Here is a 26,223-nt window from a genome sequence, read left to right as displayed (position 1 = left end):
TGCGGATGATTCTGTTGTGGTCCTTGTGGATGACTATGAAGAGCAACTTCTGCTTATAAACAACCCTTTCTTGGGAAAGCATTGATGAGTTCCAATGAACATGTGTCTTGCTTTAATTAACCTTAAAAATGGAGTGGTAAGCTTGAACAACAACATGAGTGGTGGGTGATAAACAAGAAGGGTCAAATCAAAACCATCAGGTTGAACCGGCTCACTTCCTCCAACTGGAGAAGACGATACACAATGGAGGATTTACTGATTCAGAGAATTGATGTCACTGCAGAACCGCAAAAGTCATCTCAACGCTTGGAAGGTTTCAGGCATTAGACCGTAGTTTTTTTTTCCTAATTGAGACTCATGAAAGATGTTTGTTAAAAAAGTCTTGCAAGTGTAGACGCTTTCTAATGCAACTTTTTAAGTTTGGGTAACATCTGATATCATCAAAAGGATGGGAAGACAGGATTTTAGATACCCCAGGCTGACCACACATCTAATCTACATTTATAAGTTTTAGTTACAAAATGTACTCCAGATTTCGTTAAACTATTAGTACATTGTAACAATAAAATTATGTGAAATTACATGTGTATCTAAACTAGTAAAACTCAGTTTATTATGTTATTTTAATCATATAACTTACATTTTATAATCTATATGCTTTACGATATAGTCTATATCAGATACTAACAGTTATAAATCTATCGATGCGCCAACATAAATTAGTCAATTAGATCAGAAAACAATCTCTTGTTAGTTTTCCGTTTTCATTAATACGTTGATACCGTCCAATACCAATACCAATGCTAAAACTGTGATTTGATTACCTGTACGTGTATGTTGTCATATTTTTAAGTAAATATGAAACACAAGTCATTGATATAATAGGGTTAAGTTTTCGTAGCTGTAGTCTTTACTTGTCCGCATACAACGCGAAGCTTAGTCAGTCATCCATGTTTGTCAATAACTCGAATAGAAAGCGACTAAAAAGAAATAATATTACCCTTAGAAAACACACATTTGGTATACCTTTAATAATATTACCCTTATTAATTTTCATTTATAAAAGCAATTTGTTAATTCATCAATTTAATAAATATATCTTTCCACCATAGTTGCATTATCATCAGTTTGATTATCTCTTCCGATAACAATGTACATCACGATTTTTGTTTTCTTGTAGTCTAAGCTAATTAGACCAATTTTTTTGGTTAAATACAAACCTTAGTATCTTGTGTCACCAATACAAACCTTCTAACTTAAGTATTACATTTTTCGTTTTTAAATAAATATCATGTTAAACTAATACTATTGTTTTTAATTGTCTTTTTATAAATTTACTAATTTTAAACAAATAAATATTTTATCTGCCTCCGGTAGAAGCTTTTGTGTTTTCCCTCGATGTCTCCACCGTATCTTGTAGGTTCGTGGCTGGTTGAAGGTTAATTTACCGTCTGCATTTGCCTTGACTTTACTCTTCACCTCCAACGGTTGGAATGTCGGGACACTAAGTCTTTCCACTCTGTTAGTTGCGAGTCTGTTTGCTAGGCATTCTCCTCATGTGGTGTTTCGGAGCCGTAGCCAGTCACCTCCGTCGAAACAGTATGGAGCCACCTTCGGGTGTGTGTTAGTCCAGACTGCTCTTTGAAGCTATTCTCTTGGTCGCCTTAGGTGATCAGGAAGCGGTTTGTTTGTTTGTTTGTTTTTTTTTTTTTTCTTTAGGAAGCGGTTTGTTAGGGATAATATATGTTGTCTCTTGTTCAAGTTTCAAACTAGCTTCATTGCTTACTGTATTAGTGATTTGCTCTGGACCTAAATCTTATGAACATAATAGCTTTAATTAGCAGATTTTGGTTCAGTCAATCTGTAGTCAAATTTCATTCTAGTAATAATATTCACATCTTTAGCAAAAAAAAATATATTTTATTTGCCTTAATTTTGCAATAATATAGTAAACAATTTAGTCTTTTTCTTTTAACTTGTGTAGAAATCTTTTTTATGAAGCCGAAGAAATGTATACACTCAAACACTGTGTGGCAATCATTTATAAATGATGTCGGCTATGCAAGACGGACAAAATCTGGAACCTTGCAATTAACAAACACATGAAAAGTACAATTTTAAAAGCGATGGATTAAAAAAGTATTTAGAGGGTGCCACAAGAGAACGAAAACTGAAAGCTAAGTTAAAAAAAAAACTAGTAAGAAATTACCAAAAAAAAATTGTATTAATTAACGTCAACATACATTAAATTCAAAAATGTTTTGTTTTGAGAAAAAAATTCAAAAATGTGACGATAGTTTTGGGCAAAAGTGAAGATGGCTACAAGTCTGTTGTGGATTTTATTATTCATAAAATAATTATAAAATTTGAAGATAATAATAAAATTTGTTACAATAGTTTACAAATTAAATTAAATTTAAACTCTTTTTAAATGAAGTGTATGAATCTATCAAACATGAATAACATAAGATTTAATTTTTGTATCTGATTTTCTAAATTGAATGACCATAAATTTAAAAATGATTTAGTAAAATATTTAAATACAAAAAATAATAATAGCTAGATTTATTTTTAAAATGAAAATATTGTAAATACAAAAATTAATACACTAGATTCCAAAATCTTTCAGTAAAATGTTTCAAATACAATAATAAATAATTTACAATTTTAATACATATTTTTGAAACTTAATTTAATAAATATTTTACAATAAACTATTAGATACTAATGGGTTATAAAACCTGAAATAATTAATTTCAAATTCAATGTTAAATAAGACACCTAAATATATTATTTAAAAATGCGAAATATTAAGGTAGAGGAGGAAAAAAGGGAAGACAAATAAAAACCAGCGAAAGCAACGTGGTGCATGAATGAAACCAATAATAAATGCCTGACGCTTCCCACTCAATTTCTCGTTTTCGTTAAAAGAATCATAAAAGAACAAATTACAGATCGAATCGAATCTTTAATTACATTATCATCAATAGAATAACATGACGAACAGTTCTCTTTTTCTTAAATCTAAAGATACAAAAAAAAAAAAGTTAAATATAAAAGAAGAGTGTTTCGCTATTTTCTTTTCACTTTTTCTGTGACTTCTCTCTTTCCAACCGTTTCCTTTTTCCTTGTCTCTCTCTGATCATGGCTTCCTCTGCATCACCTGGTACTTTTCTATCATTCTTATTCAATATGTACCATGATAAAATCGATCTTGAAACGTTTTGGGTTTTTTCTAGGAGTGAAATTTGTGCCAGAAGAGGATAACTTCTTGCAGAGACATGTGGCCTTCTTTGACCGGAACAAAGATGGCATCGTTTATCCCTCGGAGACATATCAAGGTACGGTCTGAAAAATAATTAACTCTTTAGTTAGACCAGGATGTCTTGATGAATCTCATTCTCTAAAATTAGATTTGCCTTAGGGATCTTTTGTTTTCTGTATAGTGCGTGGACTTATGGATTCTGTAGTAAAAGTACAGATTTTTTTTTATATTCTCTGACTGATGATACGGTCGGATCATGCCGAAACAAGAACAGGGTTTAGAGCAATCGGATGTGGATATCTCTTGTCGGCATTTGCTTCTATGTTCATCAACATGGGTCTAAGCAGCAAAACTCGTCCGGTAACTTGAAAACTGAACTATTAACACAATTAAAAAGTTAAATATTGGTAGTGTTAATTTCACAGCTTATAAAAGGAATCAGTGATATGTGTTTTGATCTGCAGGGTAAAGGTTTCACCTTCTCATTTCCCATAGAGGTTAAGAATATTCACCTTGCCAAACATGGCAGCGATTCAGGCGTTTACGATAAGGATGGCAGGTATCTGATAACTTGCGTGTAGTATATATATTAATGACGCAAATTTTGATAATTTTGTATATTTTAATCAATACTACTGTATTTGTTTTTCTATAATTTTTTGGAGGTTTGTGGCATCAAAGTTCGAGGAGATATTCGCGAAGCATTCAAAGACACATCCCGATGCTTTGACGGGGGAGGAACTCAAACAACTCCTCAACGCAAACAAAGAGCCTAATGATCGCAAAGGAGCGTAAGTATCCCAACCGGTTTAGTTTACATCATAACCGGAAACGCGATCAATAATATTTAGAGTTAAAAAATGCAGGATTGCTGGATATACGGAGTGGAAGATGCTGCATTATTTGTGTAAAGACAAGAACGGTCTGTTGCACAAAGAGACAGTGAGAGCTGCGTACGATGGTTCTCTTTTCGAACAACTCGAGAAACAAACAGCTTCTAAGGAGCATCCATAAACAAACTCTTATATGCTTTGCGAATCTGTTTTATTTGTTAAAAACTTTTATTACATCAATGTTATCTTGAACAAGCGTGAAGATTTCAATGGGTTTTATTTGTTAAAACTTAAAACTATAGTTTTTTATTCATTGTGTACGTACTTGTATATTTTGGGATAATTCATTCAAATTAAAAGCAAACATATCTCAATCTCTATGGATTGTTAATTTCTTGATCACTAAAGTATAGTAACGCCATTCAGGTAAGTACATGGTTTTGGTTCAACTGATAGAAGTGTTCCGAATTTAACTTTTACTGTGACATTGTATGTATAAATTTATATTTACTGAAACCCAATGTTTCTGATGTATGCTTTAACATCTCTAACTTCACTCCAGTTTTTACTCCAAAATGAAATTCGAGGTAAAAGATGCTTTAATCCTATTTCACTTAAACTAATGGAGTAATACATTTATATTTTTTCACTATTCTATTTTTACTCTTAACTAGATTAAGATTTAAACTAATTAATGTCAAAGTAATTACCATGTAAACTGTATGAACCGAAATCCAAGCCCAAACTAACCAACTATCAACAATTTTGTTCTCAACAGAAATCAAACCCAACACAAATGACTTTATACGATACTCGATTTCTTCTATCACTAAACTAACACTACTTGGTTAATACTTGCATCCTTGCTCCCAGCCATGTAACCTGCTTCCTGCAAAGATCATAATATGTTCTTGACAATCTTGTCAATAAACTTCCAGTCAGATCTCGTCTTGTGGTATCTCTCAATGTCTTCTTAAATACTGATCTCTCTCTATGTACTATAGACCGTCAGCTTGAAAAGCGTATCGAGCAGTCTATTCAGTTGTGTACTTATTCTGAAGAAGCACTTGAGAAAACCCGTTCCAGACCTTCATCGAGTCCAGGGACATGTAAAGACCAATTTTTTTCTGTCGCCTTACAAAGAATACAAGTAGCATCAATATTATTGTTCCATAAGCGATAACATCATTAAGATAGTAATTTGAACTCCTATGTTTTTCTAATTCAGTCAAATTCTTAATTCACTCAAAGACTATTAGTTTGAACTTTGAATCCACTTAAATTCCTAATTTGACATCGAAGTTTATTTGAGTGAGAAAGAATTTAAACGATTAGATTAAAAGCGATAACATCATTAAGATATTGATTTTTGGTGTGCAAAAAAGACCTTGTCAAAATTCGAAAGAAGACCTCCTGACCTCACAATGTTTGTATGTTGGGCCGATAACATACTTATAGGCCTTGGAGAAACAAATGAAACTTACTGTTTCTTTAGAAAGAGAGAGGATGTGCTAAATATCAAACCCACACATTTCACATGTGCGCGAGTTAACGAACAAAAGATTCAATAGCCAGTTAAGTTGCTAACCTCTTATTATTCTCTACTCAAAATTTGAATAAAATCATATCCACCGACCGATGTCTACCATCCAAAAGAGAAACATAAAAAACACGTGAGAACTAACCGGTCTAGCCAGTAGTACCAACCGTTTCTCCCCGGTGAAAAATATCCCCCCATGGTTTAATCAAACATGCCTTTAAAAACAGGAAAGCAAAGCGTGTCTGAAGCATTACCAAAAGGAAACCTTCCACTACCTTGTTTTGTTTTTTTACTTCTTTTTAAAAATCTGTTTGGGCAGAAATATAGGAGCAATTTGTTTTGTGTTTATTTTCGATTTGGTTTGAGATGGAAAGAGATTTTCTGGGCTTCAGCGACAAGCAGTACCTGAATAACGTTGACGATGATCGTGTCGGAGAACGAGGTTTGTGTTCTTGTCTCGTTACTTGTACGCTTGAGGGTTTAAGAGAAACTAAAAGTTAGGAGATTAATTTAGTAATAATATAGCCGTATAAAGCAGGTTTATCATCGTCAAAACTTCTTTTGTTATAAAAAATCAATAATAATAATAATATTTACATCTTTAATTAAAAAGAAAATAATATTTACATCAAGTTATGCATAAAAGTGAGGATTGGATCTTCAAAGATGAGTACTTTGACGTCAACAAACATGGATGCTGTAGGTTCCAGCACGAAAGCAGCTAGACAGTGGGGCCCAGAATCTGCGGCCAGCATTCACCGCAGAAGCCAGTATAGCGGAGCGTTTCAAAACGCGAATCCTCAGCTGACTATCTTCTATGCTGGAACCGTTTGCGTCTTTAATGACATATCTCCGGATAAGGTATAGATTCATACAGTTCACAATTACACTTAGCATGTACTGATGTACTGACCTGTGATTAGGCTCAAGCCATTATGTTATGTGCCGGGAATGGTTTGAAAATAGACAATGGAGAGAGCAGATTGAAGAAACCTCTTATAGAAACTGAAAGAGTCTATGGAAAACAATTCCATAACGCTGCTACTGCTGCTGCATCATCAAGCTCTGCCACTTACTGTGATAATTTCTCTAGGTGTGGAGACAGACCCGTTGGTGCGACTAATGCAATGAGCATGATCGAATCGTTCAACGTAGATCCTGGCTATATGATGCCTTCAGGTATATCTATGAAAAACAAAAAATATATTCAAGGTTAATTTATTCAACAAATTATATCTCTTAACACAACAATTGCTAAATTTTTCCAGTTCCTCAAGCTCGTAAAGCATCGTTGGCTCGGTTCCTGGAGAAGCGCAGAGAGAGGTGTGATTCATATATTCGTTATAGCTAGGGTTCCTTTATTTAATAAGAAAAGTATAATCTAAAAGAGTTGTTGTTGTTGTTGCAGGCTCATGAATGCAATGCCATACAAGAAGATGCTTCTTGATTTGTTGACAAGAGAATCGTATGGAATGAATTACTCTTCTGCTTCTCATACCTAAAAGGCTAAAACCACCTTTCTTCTTTGTTTTTTTTTTCTTTCTCTCTGAGGTTGTTACAATGGTAATTTGAAATGTTAACAGTTGAGAACAAATGCAAATCAAATCTGAAGACAGCAACGAACTTATAAAAAAAACATATTGAAGCAAATATTTGTTTAGGGGATTGTATATTATTATGTAAATGAATAATTTTACAATCTTTTAAATTATTGTTTATAAATGCTTCAAAATCCAATTTCATTTTCCTAATACATACTTATCATAGAATAATTAATTTTCTTAAACCTAAAAAACATACCGTATATGTCCGGGTCAACATGGATTTTACTTGTGCACGGAGATTTATGGAAAAAATCAAATAATTATTAAAATATTAATTTTTTCCAAAATCTTAAACACGAAAACATAACGAAGATAACGAATTTAGTTAGATATCGTAGTAGTGCTCGGTTAGATGATCCAGTCAAGTTTTTTAGCGAGTTTTCACTTGTCTAGTATCTTAGATTATGTAAGCTAATTTACGTAACGACTCGAAAAAGTGCAAAGGTGAGTTATTTTCACACCGGTACAACTCATTTAATCTTCTTCGCTAATTACGGGGGCGTACAATACAATTGGTTAAGTAGAAAATAAAAGAGTGGAAATAACATAAAAATAATTAAAGGGTTTAGGGTGGCCTAAAGTTCCCAGCACACCTCTAAGGAGAGAGGGAGTGTAACTACTAGAGACCATCCTCATCGCCAAGAAGAATGGGTCGAGAAGTAACCAAGAAGTCCAACGAGTGGTGCGTTGATGTAAGTCGTGGGCTCTGACTGCACGAAGTAAGGTCTCGAGTCAGGAAAAGCATCAGTGACATTAGGCCCACCAACAACAGCACCAACGAGAAGGTTTGGGTTAGGATTTGGGCTGAGGAAATAGCGAGAGCCTTCCTTGCAGCCTATACGTGCTGGATGGGCCGAGACTGAAGGAACCGAGCTGCCACGATGGTGAATCCTACGTGGAAACCGTCGACCGTACCCAACCATGTAAGACATTCCCAACGGGTTGTCACCCAAAATGTAATCCACCTGTTCATGCGTCACAACAAAAAAAAAAAGATCAAACAAATTTCCCAAAACGGCTTATTTCTAAGGTTTGGTCCCAAAGCAAAACGGCTATGTGTTTTATTTTTGGTCCAAAATGTGAGAAAGTTTGGGACCATGAGTTTTGTCTCTTACCTGACGCTTGGCGACTTGGCGGAGGAGAGATGGGGAGGCAGTTAATTCGCCACAAGGCACAACCTTTTTGGCATGGCTCAGATAGTTAGAGTAAGCCAATAGGAGGAAAGATAGTGATGTTACATGTTGCATGTTACTCCCTCCAGTTTTCACAAGCAGACCTCCTGTGTAAGACAAAATATAGATTTACTACTATTTGATTAATATAACTTTAAAACATTTATTTATTTTTTGAATGAAAAGACAAAAGTAAATCACGTGAAATGGGAAAAGTACTTTGATAATGAGAAAAAAAAATGAAAATAAAAATGATGGATTGTTTACCTCGAGAGTATTGGACTTGAGGGTGAGATACTCCAGGCAATATAGAACAGATAAATCCATCGGCGTTTTGCTTGAAAGACTCAAAATACTCTGCTTTTCCCATTAGCACTTCCTGTTACCAAAACATGACAAAAACACTTATATTAAACCCATGCATAAAATAAGGTTTTGAGATGTGGAATGGGCAGTGGATAATTTTTTTAAAAAAACAGAGAGCCCCATGTCAAACTAAGATAATGAAAGGGGACTTGACAAATCCCTTTTCTTAAGCAAAAAGAGACTGTTGGAGAAATGACAAAACGAAAAACCCACTAAGGCTTTTGCAGCAGAATGGGAACTGGTAAGGACATAACACTTTTCTCAGTCTTTGTGCCACATGCTTTGTAGCAGTAACCAAAGACTTCTCTACCCTTTTCTCTTTTTATTGTCCCCACTTGCAGCCTATAGGCCTGAAGCCTGGATACTACTAATAATAATGTTGTTGTAACTAGATGCATATATAATGAAACATATATCCAAAACCACAAGTAGGAGATATACTCATGTGATACACCACCACATGCAAACTCCTTCCAACAGGAAAGGCCACAAAGTCATATACTGTATACATTTCACCTACCTACAATGGATGATCAAGTGTCTAATATTATATCTAGATTTATATAAATCCACACTTTTTATCTACTCACTAGTCATGGTTCATGGGGCCATGTGAGGACTGGCTTCCATATGGTAACGTTATATTATTAAAATTATATGATGCCAAATCTAGGAGCATATACACTGGACAGAAAAAGGGGAATGTCCAATGAGGTATGTCTTCCCTTAAGATTTAGCTTCCATGTCACATGACCATTTCTAATTGGTTATATCCCATGTTTCATCTTATATTTTATAGTTTAAATATCCATATTACTTGTCTATATTAGCACGACCCTAGCATGCTGATATTGGTTCACACATCAATGCTGGTTTTGTTCTAAGATAAAAAGCTTTTAATGAACACACATATGGAATACCAAACTAGCTAGATAGGATCGTAGGACCCATAATTGTATGTGAACCCCACTTCCAATTATATGATCGAAAGTCGTGCCATCAACACGTGATAACCAGACAACACCATCTACCTCTCTACCTATTGTAATTTAATTCTTATACATTAGCAGTCAGTCTCCTTGCAACCAAACAAACAAGAAACACTATTCTCACACTAATCTTGGTTTCTTGATCTACAACTGATGGTGTTGATAGGAACGAGATAACAAACAAATGAATAAATTTAGATTACCTTGGAGATTAAGACATTAATCCCAGCATGCTTATTATCCCAACCAAACTCATTAATGGTATCTCCAGCCCTGAGAATCACCTCGTTCTTCACAATGAATTCTCTGTACGCTCGTTTCCTCGAGGCTTTGTGCAGCCACGCCGCACCCCACAGTAACTCGTCCTGCACAACCGTCCAGATGATAAAAACACGTCAAATCACAGTAACCATCCAACGGCTGATACTAAAATAGTAAAATACCAAGTTTGACTGACGGTTTAACTGTTTTTTCCTCACCTGGTAACCGTTGAAGTCACAGTAAAAAGGACACACCGCGTGGTAAAGACTGTTACTGTACGCACCACGATACCTATTAGCAAACGCAAATACCTGCGCCACGTTAAGTGTGTTGTCAACTTTATTTTCTCAATCCAAAACATAGATTTTTTTTTTTTATAAATCTTCTTTTTTGTCAACTGATATATCTTCTTTAACGTCAGAAATTATTCATTCAACTGTACACATACGTAAGAAAATTACTCTAAAAGTCAAATCATTTATTTATAGTGAATATTTATAAATAAAAAAACGAATCACAGAAATGAGCAAGAAAAAAAAGTACTGTAAAGAATAATTATTAGGAAGCATGTGGAGAGAATCTCTTATCTCACAAGCAAAGAATCATTGATGAATTCAAAACTTTTGACTATTTAAACATTTTATAATTAAAAAAACAAGCATAAAACAGTTAAATAAATACCCAACAAAATCAGAATATTTTTAAAATAGTAACCACAGTCAATGAAAAGCATTTAACTAACACACAGACAAGAGTTAATGGTAGTAAGTTAGTAACAGAGTAAACAGCACACGCGGCTAAAGTCATAACCAAAAGAAAGCGATAGTTTGGTGATAGTAACGTACCCTTGTGGCCCGGTCAAGCAGCCGTCTGGAGTAAGCAGGATCACGTCTCCTGAAAACGATCGAAGACGCGGCCAACGCGGCGGCGGTTTCTCCTGCAACGTCTGATCCAGGATGAGCTCTGTCTATTTTGTAGACAGTGCGAAGCGTGTCCATGTCTTCTGGCCTTTCCCAGCAGTTATGGTCGGAGTAAGCGTCTCCCACCTGAACGAAAACAACGCCGGGAATCGCCGTCGCTTTCAGGAGATAATCAGTTCCCCACTTGACGGCCTTCACGGCGTTTTTAAGCTCAGGTCCCATTGTTCTCCCGAAGTCGATAATGCTCCATGACAGCATTGTCGTCGTGAACGCCATCGGGAAACCGAACTTGACGTTGTCTCCCGCGTCGTAGTAACCTCCCGACAAATCCACCTGAGATTAATAATAAAAAAAACAGAATGGTGACAATGTCACAAGAAGTTAAAAAGAGAAAATGTTGAAATGTAGACTCACGCCGGCGGAAGAACCGTCGCGTAAGGCTGAGTCACGGCGCCATCTGAGACGTTGATCAGGAGGAAGCTTGCCGGAACGCTGACCTTCGAAGAACATTATGCTTTTGCGGAGCGCGTCGCGGTAATCATGGCCGGCGTAAATCGCTGGTGAAGAGAGAAGCACGATGAGCAGAACCAGGGAGAGACTTGGCGCCATATTTTACTCTTTGTTCTGTTATTAGAGGGAGAGAGAGAGAAGACAGTGAGGAGGGAGTGTTGATAATAGGACCGACGAAGGGCTCTTTATACTAAAAAGGTCTTCTTGGGTTCCAGATAAAGAGCCAATGAATGGATGCCACGTGGAAATTTATAACTGGAGGCAGATCCATGTTGGATTGGGTATGGGGGTTTTAGGATTCCGAGGCTAAGTTCGCTTGACCGGGTAAGAACCGGCTTTAACGGGTCGGGTTAAAATATCCGGGTCTTGGGTTTGGGTGTTAGTTAATGAAGACGGGTGTGTACGCCGTTGGTACGGTGAGAGAATCCAAATAAAGTGGAAATCTGTGAAATGAATAATGATAAAAGAGATTTAACCATGTGATCCACCGCCCTATTGTCGTGCGACACGTGTTGTGATCTCAATTAGGTGTTCTTATTATTTGTTTTATTAGTCGATTCGAACAGCAATGTTGAAGAAAACTCGTGCTTGTGAATTTGTGATTACGAACATCTTAAAACTCGTTGTATATAGTAATGTAATAAATTTCAGCTAACATCCAACTTCCTTCCATTTGCTGGAATCCACTTTACTCATGTGATGTGTATTTGAACAAGACATCTAGCATTTAGTTGATCCGGAGGTGGAATTATTATATAGTATTTTTTTATAAGTTTATTATTGTATTCTTTGTCATTTTTCTAGAAAGGCCATTTAGTTAATTTGTATATATTTTAGTTTTATTCTCTCTGCATGGTTGTATTAAAATTCTTTTAAGAAAACCTTGCAATTTGTTGATTATTGTTCAGAACGTTAAATAAAAAGTTTATTTCCATTGTAAGTACAAGACAGAGCAGCATTGTTACTTTAGGATTGATGGTAACCATTACAAAATAGTCAATCATATAGGAACATAAGTGTGGAAGTATGGTAACATTTTACCTTTGTTTTGGGAACCTTTTGTTAAAAATAGCTCTGTTTATCTGCATGTCGATGTGATTTACGATTTGTCTCTAGTTGTTCGTTGTACTGAGAGTGGCTATACAGCTTTAATTTTACTGATACATTTTTTAAATTATTTGAATTTCTAGTAATATGATTGGTCGATACATATTTGTAAGATATTGCAAGACACAAAAGAACAATATTTCAGTTATTGGTTGCATCAACATGTAGATGAACTAGGCCAATATGTTTGATATTGATTACATGACTTACCGCATAAAAATAAAGAGTAAGAGGTGAACTGTGAGTTTTGATGATATTTTTTTCTTCTGAGTGATGAGAGAATTACCTGAAACATAATTAAATCAGAGATATGTTTATTTTGAGAAATTATGATGAGAAAATATTGAAACAAACAAAGAAAGAAACAGCCTCGTGCATGGCACATGAACTCTTAATCATTATGTAATACAATTGTTAACAACTACGAATTAAATGTGCTAATAATTAATGGATAGCTGGATATTTTAGAATCATTAACATGCATTATCAACGAATGAAAGAAAAACATTTAATTGAAATGAATAGCAATGCGACATATGTACGGACATATTACTGAATGAATTATCTTTATCCAATTCAGATGTCCGGATAGTACGCTTCAACACGCGACGATATGATGTTCCAATGAAATTATGTTCGCAAACAAACACGCGATGTACTACCCTTATCAGTCGCCGGCTCGAAGGGAGTAGCAATAAGACTACAAAAACGACCACCCTAGCCCATGGGAACTATTATCTTTTACTTATGGTTTTATGAGAAACGTTTTCCTAAAGCTAATGTGAAAACAAAAGTTAATTTTTCACTGCTAGGTTTTATCTTCTTCTTCTTGTTCTGAATGAAGAGAGCTATATTAATCTTACTAGGCAAAAAGCCCGTGCGATATCGCAAAGGAACTCATTTTATAAAAAATATATTATAATCTATAATTTATAATTTTATATGTCTGATAAAAAAATTAAATTATATAAATAATTAAATTTAATTTTGATGATTAAAATATAATTTACAAAGTATTCATATATATATATATATATATATATATATTTTATAAACATTAATGTTCCCTTTAATTTTTTATCAAAAGACATATTGCATACAATTGTGTCTTCATCCTTCTTAAGTTTTTTCATACATTTTTCACATGATAGTTATCTTCAACCACTTTTTGAACAAAATGCATTTTTTTTTGCATGATATATAATTTTTTTTCCTATTTAAGACATAATATTAAAATTATTAGTTTATAATTTTAAACAATTATAATTTATATGTTGGTAATTGTTATTTTGTATATTTATCTACCTGCTTTATTTATTGAAAATGAATATTCAGAAAATTGAATATTGTAATAAATATATGTTGATTTACGTTAATATGACCCGTCTCATTTATAATATTTTTTTTTAATTTTTGGGAGAGTTCTTATAAAATACCAACACTTATTATATAAACTAACACATTACTTAAATAAAACCAATATTTTTAAAGCAATCCCACTTTGAGATGAAAAGACACCTTGTTTAGATGAAAAGTTGCAACTTTGACATTATTTAGAGAAAATATACATTTTAGACATTGTGACAATTATTTTTTAAGAAATGCAATTTTTTATGATGAATCATATCCTTATTAATTATAAGCCTTTAACCAAAAAAAAAGACGTATTTTAAACATTTTAACAACTTTTTAAAAAGTAATGCAATTCTTAAAAACCAATGTTCATCTATAACTATATTCAATCATAAAAACTCATGGACATGAACTATTTATATTTTTTTAAAAAATCTATATGAATAGTCATAACTTTTCAGATTATAAGTAATTATTTTAAAATGGTACATTTACAATATATTTTAAATAGACACATCATTAAAAAAGCACCCTAATGTTTTATGAAAACCTACTTAAAACATATACAAATTACAATGAAAAGACTTGATTCTTTACCCTAAATTTTAAATAATGAAAAACACATAACCTTTGGATGTGGGGAAAGGTTCTTATGACGAATAATCTAAACATTTTTTACAATTCTTTTCAATAGTTACGTATTGAAAAGACACAATTTTAATATTAATTGGGATTACTTTTAAATAATTATAAACACATCTTAAGGATTTAAATATACATTTTTATGATGAAAAGATATATTTAAACAAAATTTTATAATTTCAGTAGTTTTATGTTGAAAAGACACAACCTTACATGTTTTATATTTCACATGCATGTTTTCTGAAAACAATTATCTTTTGGCATGAGAATTTAATAAATGTATAAGCTAGCGTGAGTGGATTTACATGAATGGTTTTATTGTGAATAAATCTGTAAAAGTGAAACTCTTGTTACATTAAGGTGATTAAAATCATAGATAATCATGTTTTGTTTAAAGAAGATCAAGCGTGTACTTGAAATTGTTTTTGTACTTCATGTCTTTAATTTTTCTGGATTGACGGTTACCAACGAAAAGTTGTGAAAGTAAGCTTTCACATATTAAACTGCATGTGCATGTTGACACAAAAAATAAAAAAGTTCATGTGCATAAATAACAAGTGCAGTTTTGTTGTCACCATGTAAGTAAACGTTTCCATGCTCGAATGAATGCACTAAACCTTTTGATTTTAGTAGTTAAAAATTATAAAGGTATTAGGCGGTGATGTACTGAATTGCATTGCATGTATGGTTTTACGTAGTTTAATGTTCCATACGTATTGGGACACATTTATATATAATATTTATTAATTTAACATATTATATAAGAGTAATATGTCTTTTTTTTTTAACTGCTATATAAGAATAATGTGTCAAATTTAAAATACTTCCACTACATTTTGAGGATCGTTAAAAAAAATTATGCAGTTTTTAAAATGTAAAAAAACACATCTTTTTAGATAAAAAAAAAAGATAACTTCTACAAAAATTATGATAAAAGACACATTCTTGGTGCACTAAAAAAACACATTCTTATGACAAGGTTTAAGGTGAATGTAGTGAGAAATCTATTCATCAGAAGTAAAATTAGTAAGAAGCGAATACATATAATGTTACACTTTATATATAAAATTATTGTTAAAAAAATGATACCCTTCGCTTGTAATTTTTGCTGAATGAAACAATTTTCAAAGTTGTAAATGATACCCAGTGTCTCTCTCTTAATATGGATGAAAATACAATTTAGAAAAGTACCTTTTAGATGTGGAGATAGAGCGACATGGATTATTAGTTTTGAATCACGATTATGTAGAGATATAAACTCAAAAATCTGGATTGGATGCTTTTACAAAATATACATATTTTCTGAAATTGAGGACATCAAACATTGAATCACGATGGCAAAGTCTTTTTGAACCAAGATTATTAGTTTTTGAATCACGATTATATTCGTTAAAAAAAAGAGAGGTGCCATTGTTATTCGAGGGAAGGAGTTGGTTCGGGAATGATAAAAGATGTTCTTTGCTTTAATAAACGAAGACGTCATTTTCTTATAGAAAACTAAATCTTGTCCGTTTGATTGTAGAATTTAATCAAGCCTCACAATTAGATGCAATTTTTTCCTATATAAAATGATAACATCAACGGTTAACAAAAAAAAGCCGGTTTGCTAATTAAGAGATACATGAATAACAAATAAAATTTTGTGTTTGATTTGTTTCTTCAAGATTTTTAATTATGATTTGGCAATACACACAATTTCACAACCCTTTATATAAAGAGTAAAAGGTTGCAATGATTAGTAAACCACACCAAAAGTTGCAATGGTTCATCACCAAAGTTTACCATTATGAATAGTTACAATTATTTATCATAGTTGTAATAGTTCATTTGTAAATACTACAATCACCAACATGTACAATATTTTCCTGATATTTAAAGTTTCGTACGTCTTAATATCAAATTGTGATTGGTTTAACAATAGCAACAATATCAGGAAAATCACGCAATAACATGAATGGATATAAACAAATTTGTATGTGTGGAAAACAAACATTTTCATCTAGTATAAAAAAGTTAAGACTAATGATTTTATTATTTCGTTTTGGATTTTTAGCTATCCAAACACGTAAAACTCTTTCTAATATTTTTTGTTTATAACGTTTCATTTGAATGTGTTTTAAAAATCTGTATCCATGTAACTATTTAGAACTTTTTTTCCATCATTTTATTATTATTAGTAGATTAGTGAAAATTTAAATTTGAAAAATGCATGGGAGAGACTATTTATAGATTTTTTAAAATCTATTTGAATAGTCACAACCCTTCAATCTGAATAGTCGCATTCTTCTAATACTCACAACTTTTCACTTTTTAAAAAATACTTATGAATAGTCACAAGTTTTAGACAATTTTTAGAAGGACACAACCTTACAACATATAATTTTTAGAAAAGACACAACCCTCTACACATCTTTTTCAAAAGATACAACCTTTCAACATAAGTGAAGTTCACAACCTTAGGAATTAATTGGAAAAGACACAACCTTAGGAATTAATTTGAAAAGACACAACCTTACAACATAGAACTTTTAGAAAAGACACAACCATTTACACTTCTTTTCAAAAGACACAATCTTTCAACATAAGTGGATTCACAACCTTTGGAATTAATTGGGATTGCTATTATTAGTAGATAAAAATATGTATATATTTAAAAAGATCAAATATTTTTTAAAAACTGGTTGTTTGATTAAACTTGAAATCCCAATATTAAATCGAGAATTCGGCCAAAAAAAACCTCAACTTTACACGAATTGCCAAAACAAACATGAACTTTGGGGCTGGCCAAAAAAACACCAAACTTTCATTGACTTTAGAATTAATTAACAATGTTTTCGCTGACTTGCCAATTTAGCACGCCGTCAACAAATTTAACAGAAATATTTGACGTCGTTTATTGTTGACGTTAAGTAAAACGACGTCGTTTTCAAATGAGATGAAACGACGTCGTTTTACACGATTTGAAATTAAAAATATGTAAACCCCTGGATTCGAACCCAGGTGGTTGGTCAAATGGGAAGGTATTTTACCACTGGGCTACTGGCACTTTCAATGTACTTACTAACATGTTTACTTTTATTTGGTACATATTAAATATAAAAAATTCTCTAAAAACTTAATAAGATCTTTAAAATTCCAAAAAATAAAAAATAAAGAAGATTTTTATAAAAATAATTTAGAAATTAAAATTAAAAATAAGATTTTATTTTTCTTTCTAAAAAATTAAAACGAACTTTAAATTCCAAAAATTGAAAAAAATTAAAGAAATTTTTTATAACATAAATTTTGAAATTAAAATTGAAAATAAAATTTTATTTTCTTTAAAAAAAAATAAAAAAAATTATTTTCCTTTAAAAAAAATAAAAAAATCTTCCAAAAATTTCATAAAATTAATTTTGAATTAAAATTAAATATTTGTTTTTCTTTAAAAAATGAAAAAAATTCCAAAATTTTCATTTTTTTAAAAAAAATCCAAAATTTTAAAAATTATAATAAAATGCAAAAAATTAAAGTTAGAATTATCAACTTTTTATGTGTGTATAATTAATTTCAACTTTTAGCAAATGTATTAAAAAATTGAAAATTTTGGAAGATTTTTTATTTTTTTGAAAAGAAAAAATAAAATTTTATTTTCTATTTTAATTTCAAAATTAATTTTATAAAAAATTTCTTTATTTTTCAATTTTTTGGAATTTTAAAGATCTTTTTAAGTTTTTAGAAAATTTGGAAGAGTTTTTATTTTTTAAAAAGAAAAATAAAATCTTATTTTAATTTTAATTTCTAAATTAATTTTATAAAAATCTTCTTTATTTTTTAATTTTTTGGAATTTTAAAGATGTTATTAAGTTTTTAGAGAATTTTTTATATTTAATATGTACCAAATAAAAATAAACATGTTAGTAAGTACATTGAAAGTGTCAGTAGCCCAGTGGTAAAATACCTTCCCACTTAACCAACCAACCTGGGTTCGAATCCAGGGGTTTACATATTTTTAATTTCAAATCGTGTAAAACGACGTCGTTTCATCTCATTTGAAAACGACGTCGTTTCACTTAACGTCAACAATAAACGACGTCAAATATTTCTGTTAAATTTGTTGACGGCGTGCTAAATTGGCAAGTCAGCGAAAACATTGTTAATTAATTCTAAAGTCAATGAAAGTTTGGTGTTTTTTTGGCCAGCCCCAAAGTTCATGTTTGTTTTGGCAATTCGTGTAAAGTTGAGGTTTTTTTTGGCCGAATTCCCATATTAAATCTAATGTGTATGAACAATAATGGCCGGGTTGACTAATATACCCAAAATGATTGTTCTATTGAGCTGACGCATGTGATCATCTTCGCTGTTTAGCGCCACCTTAATTTAAAGCATTTTTTAATTGTTCTCATCAAAATTAATTTTCTTCTTGGAATCAAAATTATTTCGACAAATGAAAAGATGCAAAGAAAATGGACGACCAAGAAAAGAACAAAGAAAGAAAAACAAAAGTAAATAGAGGAGATCGTATGTTACAAAAAAAAAAAAAAAAAAAATAGAGGAGATCGTGATACGGTGATGTCTTTAAATCCGCCACGAACATAGGCCGATTGATTAAATATCACTGGGGTCATATTACCGTAGACAATCAATGCGTTTATTATCAACCAACAAATTTCTATTTGGTTACACAACGGAAGTCGATTTGGGTGGCTGCGCATTCCTAGGGGCCTGTGGATAATCTAGCATTTAATTGTACAAAGGTATCTAAACTTAGATTATACGAACCTCGATCCTTGTTATTCGAATCAAATTAGTTTGTAAGCAAGATGAAAGAAAACTATACTCACCGGAGCTGGTTATCCGAGTAATCCACTTGAACAACTCATTGAGCTCTTGATACCTCTTTACAATGGTGTTCATTCTTGTCTGTTTACAACTCGTATCACCCAAGATCATGATTAGACCAAGAATAAGGAAATATACGACTAGATCTGTATTAGTGGTTTACCTAAGGAAAGCCTCACACAAGTTAAGTATAACACGTATGATTTGGGTCCAGCCAAAACCAGCTGAGAATCTTCTCAAAAAAACAAAAGCTGAAAACCCCCTCCTTTTCCTGGAGTCTTAACTTAAGCACACTTGGAGATAACTTAGATAAAGGACACAGTTCTTCAAAACCGACATGGTAAAAAATGTAAGTATTGACCGGGTGATTGTGGTCGAGTGGTAAGGAGACGGGGCTGAGACACCAACATGTTTCAGGTTCGATTCACCTGTTGCGCGAAACTAAGTCACAATTATCCTGGTCACCCAACACGGATATGGGCCCATGCTTTAGGGCCCATTTGAATACCCGGAGAGAGGGTCTATCCGTGGGCTGCACCTCCCCTTGGAGATTAGTCTGGGCCTCTCCATGGGCCTGGGATACCCCCAGGTTAATCAAAAAAAAAAAAAAAATGTAAGTATTCGCTAGTATTTGTTTTGGTACAAAATTGTTTCAACAAGTTTATGGATATTCAAGGACAATTGTTGTTTCCCCTACAAAATTGCTACAAGCCGCCTCAACATTACAAAGCCCACATTTGGTGTGACTAATATATTTATTCCTTACAAGCTGCCCCCAACATTACAAAGCCCACATTTATTCCTTATCTTATACCAACATATTCGAAGCCTAAGTATTTATTAATGCAATAATGGAGTTGTTCGGTTGGTTTTCGAATCAAGAGACATATAGATTGAAGTATTTTGACCAAAAAAAAAAAAGATTGAAGTGCATAATATCGAGTGTGAGATGATTTTTTTAATTGGAACCTCTCATGGATTTATCATGTTAAATCTATAAAATCTTGATAGAAAAGAATAAAATAAATATGAAATGAAACTGGTTAGTAACACGTTTTTTATCGGTAATGCGTAACTTATATTTTCTTTGTAACCACGCGTATGTGGTTGGGATAGTCAAGATGGAATCCAAGCTCGAATCTGCACCACACCAGATTTCCACAACCTGTGGCTATCGGAAATGATTTACCATTTTTTTAAAATATTTTCTTTGTTTCATTGTATATGTTGTTTGAAGTTCCAAACACAGTATATTTTTAATTTACTCATAATAAAGTCACTTCAAAACCCTATAAATAATACTCTTAAGGAAAGCTCAACAATCCAAAGTCCAAACATATCATAATGGTAGTAGAAACAATAACAATACCTTTTCTTCTACTTATCATCTCCTCCCTTATTCCACCAATCCTCACTGTTGATCCCCCACTCCCATCAACCGACGGGTCTGATTTCATCCGTACGATCTGCAACACCACACTATACTCCGATCTATGCTTCTCCTCTCTCTCCACTTTCGCCAACTCCATCCACAATGACTGGAACCGCCTCGCACGCGTAGCCATCTATCTCACTCTTTCCAACACTCTCCACCTTGTCTCTTACTTCCAAAACGCTTACAGCAACTGCGTTGACCACGGTTGTGGTGGTGGACCCCACAACTCAACGACTTCTGCCCTAAAGGACTGCTTAGAGAATCTTAAGGATGCGGTCGATGATATGAGAGGGTCGATGAAACAGATGAAGGAGCTTGTCTCCACGGGCTCGGTCCAGTCGTTTAAATTCCAGATGAGTAATGTCAAGACTTGGCTCAGCGCAGCTCTCACTAACGAGTACACTTGTACGAATGGGTTCGAGGACTTCCACGATGATGGCTCCATCAAAGATGACGTATGTTCACGAGTGGAAGACATCAAGAAGCTGACTAGCAATGCGCTTGCTTTAGTCAATCGCTACGCCGACAAGGCTATATTACCTTAATCATTCATCGATCAAGTTTTCTTTTTTCTTGAAAAATGAATTTATTTACATCAAATTTAAATGTAGTATATCTGAGTTTTTCTTAGCTGTATAATATGTTTTCGTGTCGAAATTATTATTTACTAAAATCATTTCAGTCGTTCTAAACAATATAAAACGAGTGTGTAAAAGGAATCAGTTATAGTCTCGTTCTTCTTACATACGTTGTCGTTTTAGGATTTTCTTATATTATTTAGAATATAAATCCATAAACTCGTTTAGAGAACGTGATAAAATAAATAATTGAAACGATATGTTGTCTGTTGATAAAAGAAAAGATGTATAATTGATAATTTGGTATCATTACCATGCATGCGCTGTGACTCCATTACCACTTAGTTAGTTTATATGAGAATACCTGGTTTCAGATATGTTTGTGAATCTTGCATTCGTTGTACTATTGAACACGCTCGATTATCGCTCTCAAAGATTTCAAAAAGTAAGAAACTTCAACGAATATGAAAACATAATCAAGAAGAACACACCAATTTAATTACAGTCCAAGAACCTTTTAAAAAAGGCTAAAGTTAAGCACATACCATTTTTCTCTACTAAAACATATCCAGAAAAAATAATTCAAACGTCTCTTCAAAATATATTCATTCAAGATGACTAGCATTATATAATGTTTGGTATACCTACTACTGATGTGATTTTCCATAAAGCCAGAAATGAAAATGTGTTTTTCACTTCTCCTTAATGGATTGTAGTAAAAATTTTGTATGAAATGAACCAAATACCGAATTTTCAATGGGGTTTAGATAATTTTTATTACGAAATAGAAAAAGCATATTCATTCACCTGGATATAGACTATACATAATAAACAATAAAATACTATAAATCTATTATAATTAGTTTTCAAGATACCATATATTTCGGTTGACGAGCTATCACTATCCAAGTATAATTTAAAGACTAGATAAACGAGGGAAATAAAAAAATCATAAAAAGAGCCAACTCAGTTTGAGTTTCTCTCATGTTAAGAAACAGAATTTGAAACTTATCGCAGTTTTACTATATATATACATACTGTCAAATGCAATTTTATATAGTCACTAATTTATGATATATCACAACAATTAAAGTTCTTATGTTTACTTCGTCTGAAGTTTGCATAGTAGTCTTATCTTTCGACATCTATTATCCAACAATTTTGGTATGCAAAAGTCCATGCTTTGAACCACATCCAACTGCAAATCTACAACAAGTACTAGTTTGATACAAACGTGTTAGTGATTTAGTGGCAGTACAAAAGAGTTGATTTCTTTATATCTCAGGTTCATTGTTCAAAGTTTTTTTTATATGAAAGGCCATTTTATAAAATGAAATTTCCAAAAACTTTAAGAACTGGGAGAAATTATGAATCTAAAAGCCTTGAATTTCAAAAACAAATTACTAGTTAACGTCTAAGATTGAGTCAACTCCATAGAACGAATATACGTACCAAGAAGTCTACGTTCATAATATGATCATTAAAATATATATTTTTTCTTTTGTAATGTTATTGTTTAATCCACTTCTATTTTTCTTCCAGAAACAGAAAATTTCTAAAACAGAGATGTAATTTCACCAAAAGATGCACAAAAGTACATATATGAAATCGTTCCAGAATTTATATCAACTGCCGATTTTACACTAGATCCACAAAAGTACAAATATAAAATCGTTGTAGAATTTATATCAACTGCAGATTTTACACTAACTCTAAACTTTGAATATCGAACCAAGAGAAACAGTCAAATGTGTACATATATATTAGAAAGCTAGGGCCTATCCATTGATTTTATGTACAAGAAATTGATGGTTAGCTAAAATCATTAGTCTTGGTGGAGGCAAAAACCTAGTAAAGGACAAAATATGCAAAAAGAACAAAGGAAGGATGCTTAAACTGGGAGGAGTGTTTGGATCGTAATGATAACCTCTATTGTCTTTTTTTATTTAAAAAAAATTTTAGAACCCGTGAACCTTGACTCATCTTTTTACAAAAACTATGAAAATAAAATTACACATACATACATACGTGCCTTTAGTCTCTAGCACTATCACTAGGCTGTCCACGGAACGGATATCTGAAAAATTTGCAGTATCTGTGATCTACTCCATTGTAGACGAATATTTACGTTAGTGATTTGTTTCGGTTTGAAAAATTCTGAATATCCAAAATTATTTTAAATATTCGCAGATTATTCGATCTGATACGCTAATTATATTAAAAAATAAAAAATATAACATTATTAAATACAATTTTTTTAAAATATCAAAATAAAATAAAAATAATAATAATATCATACTAACAAACTAACATTTTAACATAAACTATAAATCAAAATTCAATAGTAACAAGCCTTATAAAAAACCATATGTTCACATTTGACTCACTATAAAATTTAAATTGGATATGAAATAATCCAAAACAAAAATTTGAAAAAACAACTTAATATAGAAAAATTAACCAAATTATATCATAAATATTTTATATATAATAATTTCTATATACAATTACATTACATATCTATAAATATACGGATATCCAGATTTCCAAACAATAATATTTGTGGATTGCTTTGTTTTTATGGATATCACATTTTGCTATTTGTTTTGATCTGAAGTTTTACGTATACCAAGATTTTTGGGATAGATATATTGGTTATAAAATTGTTTATGAGAATTCGGTTGAAGTTTGTGTTTATCAATAAAATTAAAATAACCCATTGATTTGAATATCGAACCAAGAGAAACAGTCAAATGTGAACATATATTAGAGAAAGCTACATCCTAACCCATTGATTTTATGTACATAAGAAATTGATGGTTAGCTAAAAAGAATTATTAGTCTTCGTTGAGGCAAAAGCCTTGTAAAAGACAAAATATGTCCAAATTAAAGAACAAATGGAGGATGCCTAAACTGGGAGGAGCGTTTGGCTTGTAATGATAAGTTGATAACCTCTCTCGCCTTTTTGTCTAATAATACAAATTAAAAACCCGTGAACCTTACTCAGCTTTTTATCAAACATGAAAACGAAAATACACATGCCTAGAACACATCACTAATACATTGTTTTTGTAATCATGGAATGGAAAAGTAAATATACTTTAAAAAAAATAATTTCCCTAATAAAAATTGGATATCATAAAAACTAAGTTATAAATAGGTTATTTGACCAGTGGCGGACCCAGGAATATTTTTTACCTGGGTCATGGCTCAAATTCATTCATACATTAAACCCAAATAAAGTAAATAATGATTTTATATCAAAAGAAAAAAAAGACTATAATGTGTACAACCTGAACTTTGAACTCGTGAATGGGGGGGTTCATTGGGTTCAATCTGTAACCAACTGAACCAGTATCCAATACTAAAGTAGGCTTACAAATTAAAAATGTATTTTTAACCTGTGTCAATTGCAACCCCATTCTTCTATGTAGGTCCGCCTCTGTATTTGATTAATAAAAATATGAATATTTTCTTAGATATTTATAATTGTAGGTCATGTAAGTAATTTACTTTAACTTTTTGTATTACTATTATTTAAGTTAGGGTGGACGTTCGAACCGTTGGGATTCGTATTGGGTATTTCAGATATTTTTATGTATTTCGGTATAAAGATACAAAATCCGCATGGGTATTTTTATACTTTGGGTTGAGTATGAATATTTGTAGTTTGGATATGGATAATTCAGATCAGTTCGGTTATTTAAATTTATTTAAAACAAGAACGGGATAAAAAAATCGTTTATGAATTAAAACAAAAAAAACTGAATCAAATAGTAATGTGTATATTGTAAAATAAAACAATATAGTATTAAGAAAAAACAACAAAATATGTTGTTAATTAAAGAGTGGAGCATCAAATAGTCAACTATGAAAATCAATACTTCATTAAAGGAACATGAAAAAAGTGTGTATTTTCCAATAAGTCTAAATTATTCACGGCGAAGACTGGATTAGAGCATCTCCAAAAAGATACTATATTTTAAAGTTTACAAATTTTTATATTTGAAGTTTAAAGGTAGGTCTCGAAAAGCAAAACTCTAAACTTAACTTCAAAAGTATTTATATTTTATATTATGATCCTTATATTAATGATACTTAAGTTCATATAACTTTATAAATAAATAACAAATATATAAAAATATTATAGCAATATTAATTAATAAAGTGCTATAAAATATAAAATTTTACATAGAACTATTTTCCTAATACTCCCAAATATAATCAATTAGTGCATTTATTAAGTTTCAAATGTAATATTATTGTTATCTAAATCTAGTTTTGAAAAAAAAAACTTATTTTGAAAAATTTATTTAATTTTATGCGTAAAATTAAAATTATAAGGCAAATTTGAAATATTTATGAGTTATAAAATTTTGAAGGATTAAAAAGATAAAACAATAAAATATTTAAGAATCATAAATGTAATATATAATTATAAGAACCAAAATGTAAATAAAAATATAAAACTTCAAATTTGAAGTTTTAAATAGTAACGCTCTATATTTGAAGTTTCACTACTAATTTGAAGTTTTGAAGTTTTTTTAGAGAACAAAAAACTTTATATTTGAAGTTATAGAGTGTATTTTAGAGATGCTCTTAGATCTAGAGTAAAATATGATGAAAAAATGAATAAATCTAAATTATTATGGATTTAAGATTACTATATATATTTTCGGATATATCAGGTGTTATCCAATCGGATTTGGGTATCGGATCTCCTTTAATTCAATACATATTCGGATATTTTATAGATTGGATCAGATTAGGGATCGGGTTTTTTGGATAAAATGTCTAGGCTTAATTTAAGGCGTTATAAACTTCCCT

General features: G+C 31.7%; 4 protein-coding genes across 4 annotated transcripts; 3 read left to right on the top strand and 1 right to left on the bottom strand.

Annotated features, from left to right (window-relative positions):
* The first annotated feature begins 214 nt into the window (after window positions 1–214).
* LOC103830877 (probable peroxygenase 4) lies at window positions 215–4,474 on the top strand. The gene is made up of 6 exons (XM_009106698.3): window positions 215–3,166; window positions 3,240–3,341; window positions 3,540–3,625; window positions 3,730–3,824; window positions 3,931–4,056; window positions 4,132–4,474. Exons 1-6 carry the CDS (start codon window positions 3,145–3,147, stop codon window positions 4,277–4,279), a joined length of 579 nt encoding a protein of 192 aa, XP_009104946.1. The 5' UTR covers window positions 215–3,144; the 3' UTR covers window positions 4,280–4,474.
* A 1,362-nt stretch (window positions 4,475–5,836) lies between these two features.
* On the top strand, window positions 5,837–7,351 carry LOC103830876 (protein TIFY 7). The gene is made up of 5 exons (XM_009106697.3): window positions 5,837–6,080; window positions 6,342–6,499; window positions 6,562–6,817; window positions 6,907–6,961; window positions 7,047–7,351. The coding sequence occupies exons 1-5, from the start codon at window positions 6,005–6,007 to the stop codon at window positions 7,138–7,140; spliced, it is 639 nt and encodes a 212-aa protein (XP_009104945.1). The 5' UTR covers window positions 5,837–6,004; the 3' UTR covers window positions 7,141–7,351.
* Window positions 7,352–7,642: 291 nt separating this feature from the next.
* Window positions 7,643–13,843, bottom strand: LOC103830875 (endoglucanase 8). The gene is made up of 7 exons (XM_009106696.3): window positions 11,365–13,843; window positions 10,876–11,283; window positions 10,249–10,341; window positions 9,973–10,134; window positions 8,682–8,793; window positions 8,358–8,521; window positions 7,643–8,207 (listed from the first exon to the last, which is right to left on the bottom strand). Exons 1-7 carry the CDS (start codon window positions 11,557–11,559, stop codon window positions 7,875–7,877), a joined length of 1,467 nt encoding a protein of 488 aa, XP_009104944.2. The 5' UTR covers window positions 11,560–13,843; the 3' UTR covers window positions 7,643–7,874.
* A 4,917-nt stretch (window positions 13,844–18,760) lies between these two features.
* Window positions 18,761–25,151, top strand: LOC103830874 (21 kDa protein). The gene has a single exon (XM_033274658.1). It carries the CDS (start codon window positions 20,728–20,730, stop codon window positions 21,361–21,363), a length of 636 nt encoding a protein of 211 aa, XP_033130549.1. The 5' UTR covers window positions 18,761–20,727; the 3' UTR covers window positions 21,364–25,151.
* The last annotated feature ends 1,072 nt before the right edge of the window (window positions 25,152–26,223 follow it).

This window comes from Brassica rapa, chromosome A07, assembly GCF_000309985.2.
Source record: "Brassica rapa cultivar Chiifu-401-42 chromosome A07, CAAS_Brap_v3.01, whole genome shotgun sequence".
In the NCBI taxonomy this organism is placed as follows: domain Eukaryota; kingdom Viridiplantae; phylum Streptophyta; class Magnoliopsida; order Brassicales; family Brassicaceae; genus Brassica; species Brassica rapa.
The sequence above is the reverse complement of the archived record's forward strand: the minus strand, read 5'-3'. Positions and strand labels throughout refer to the sequence as shown.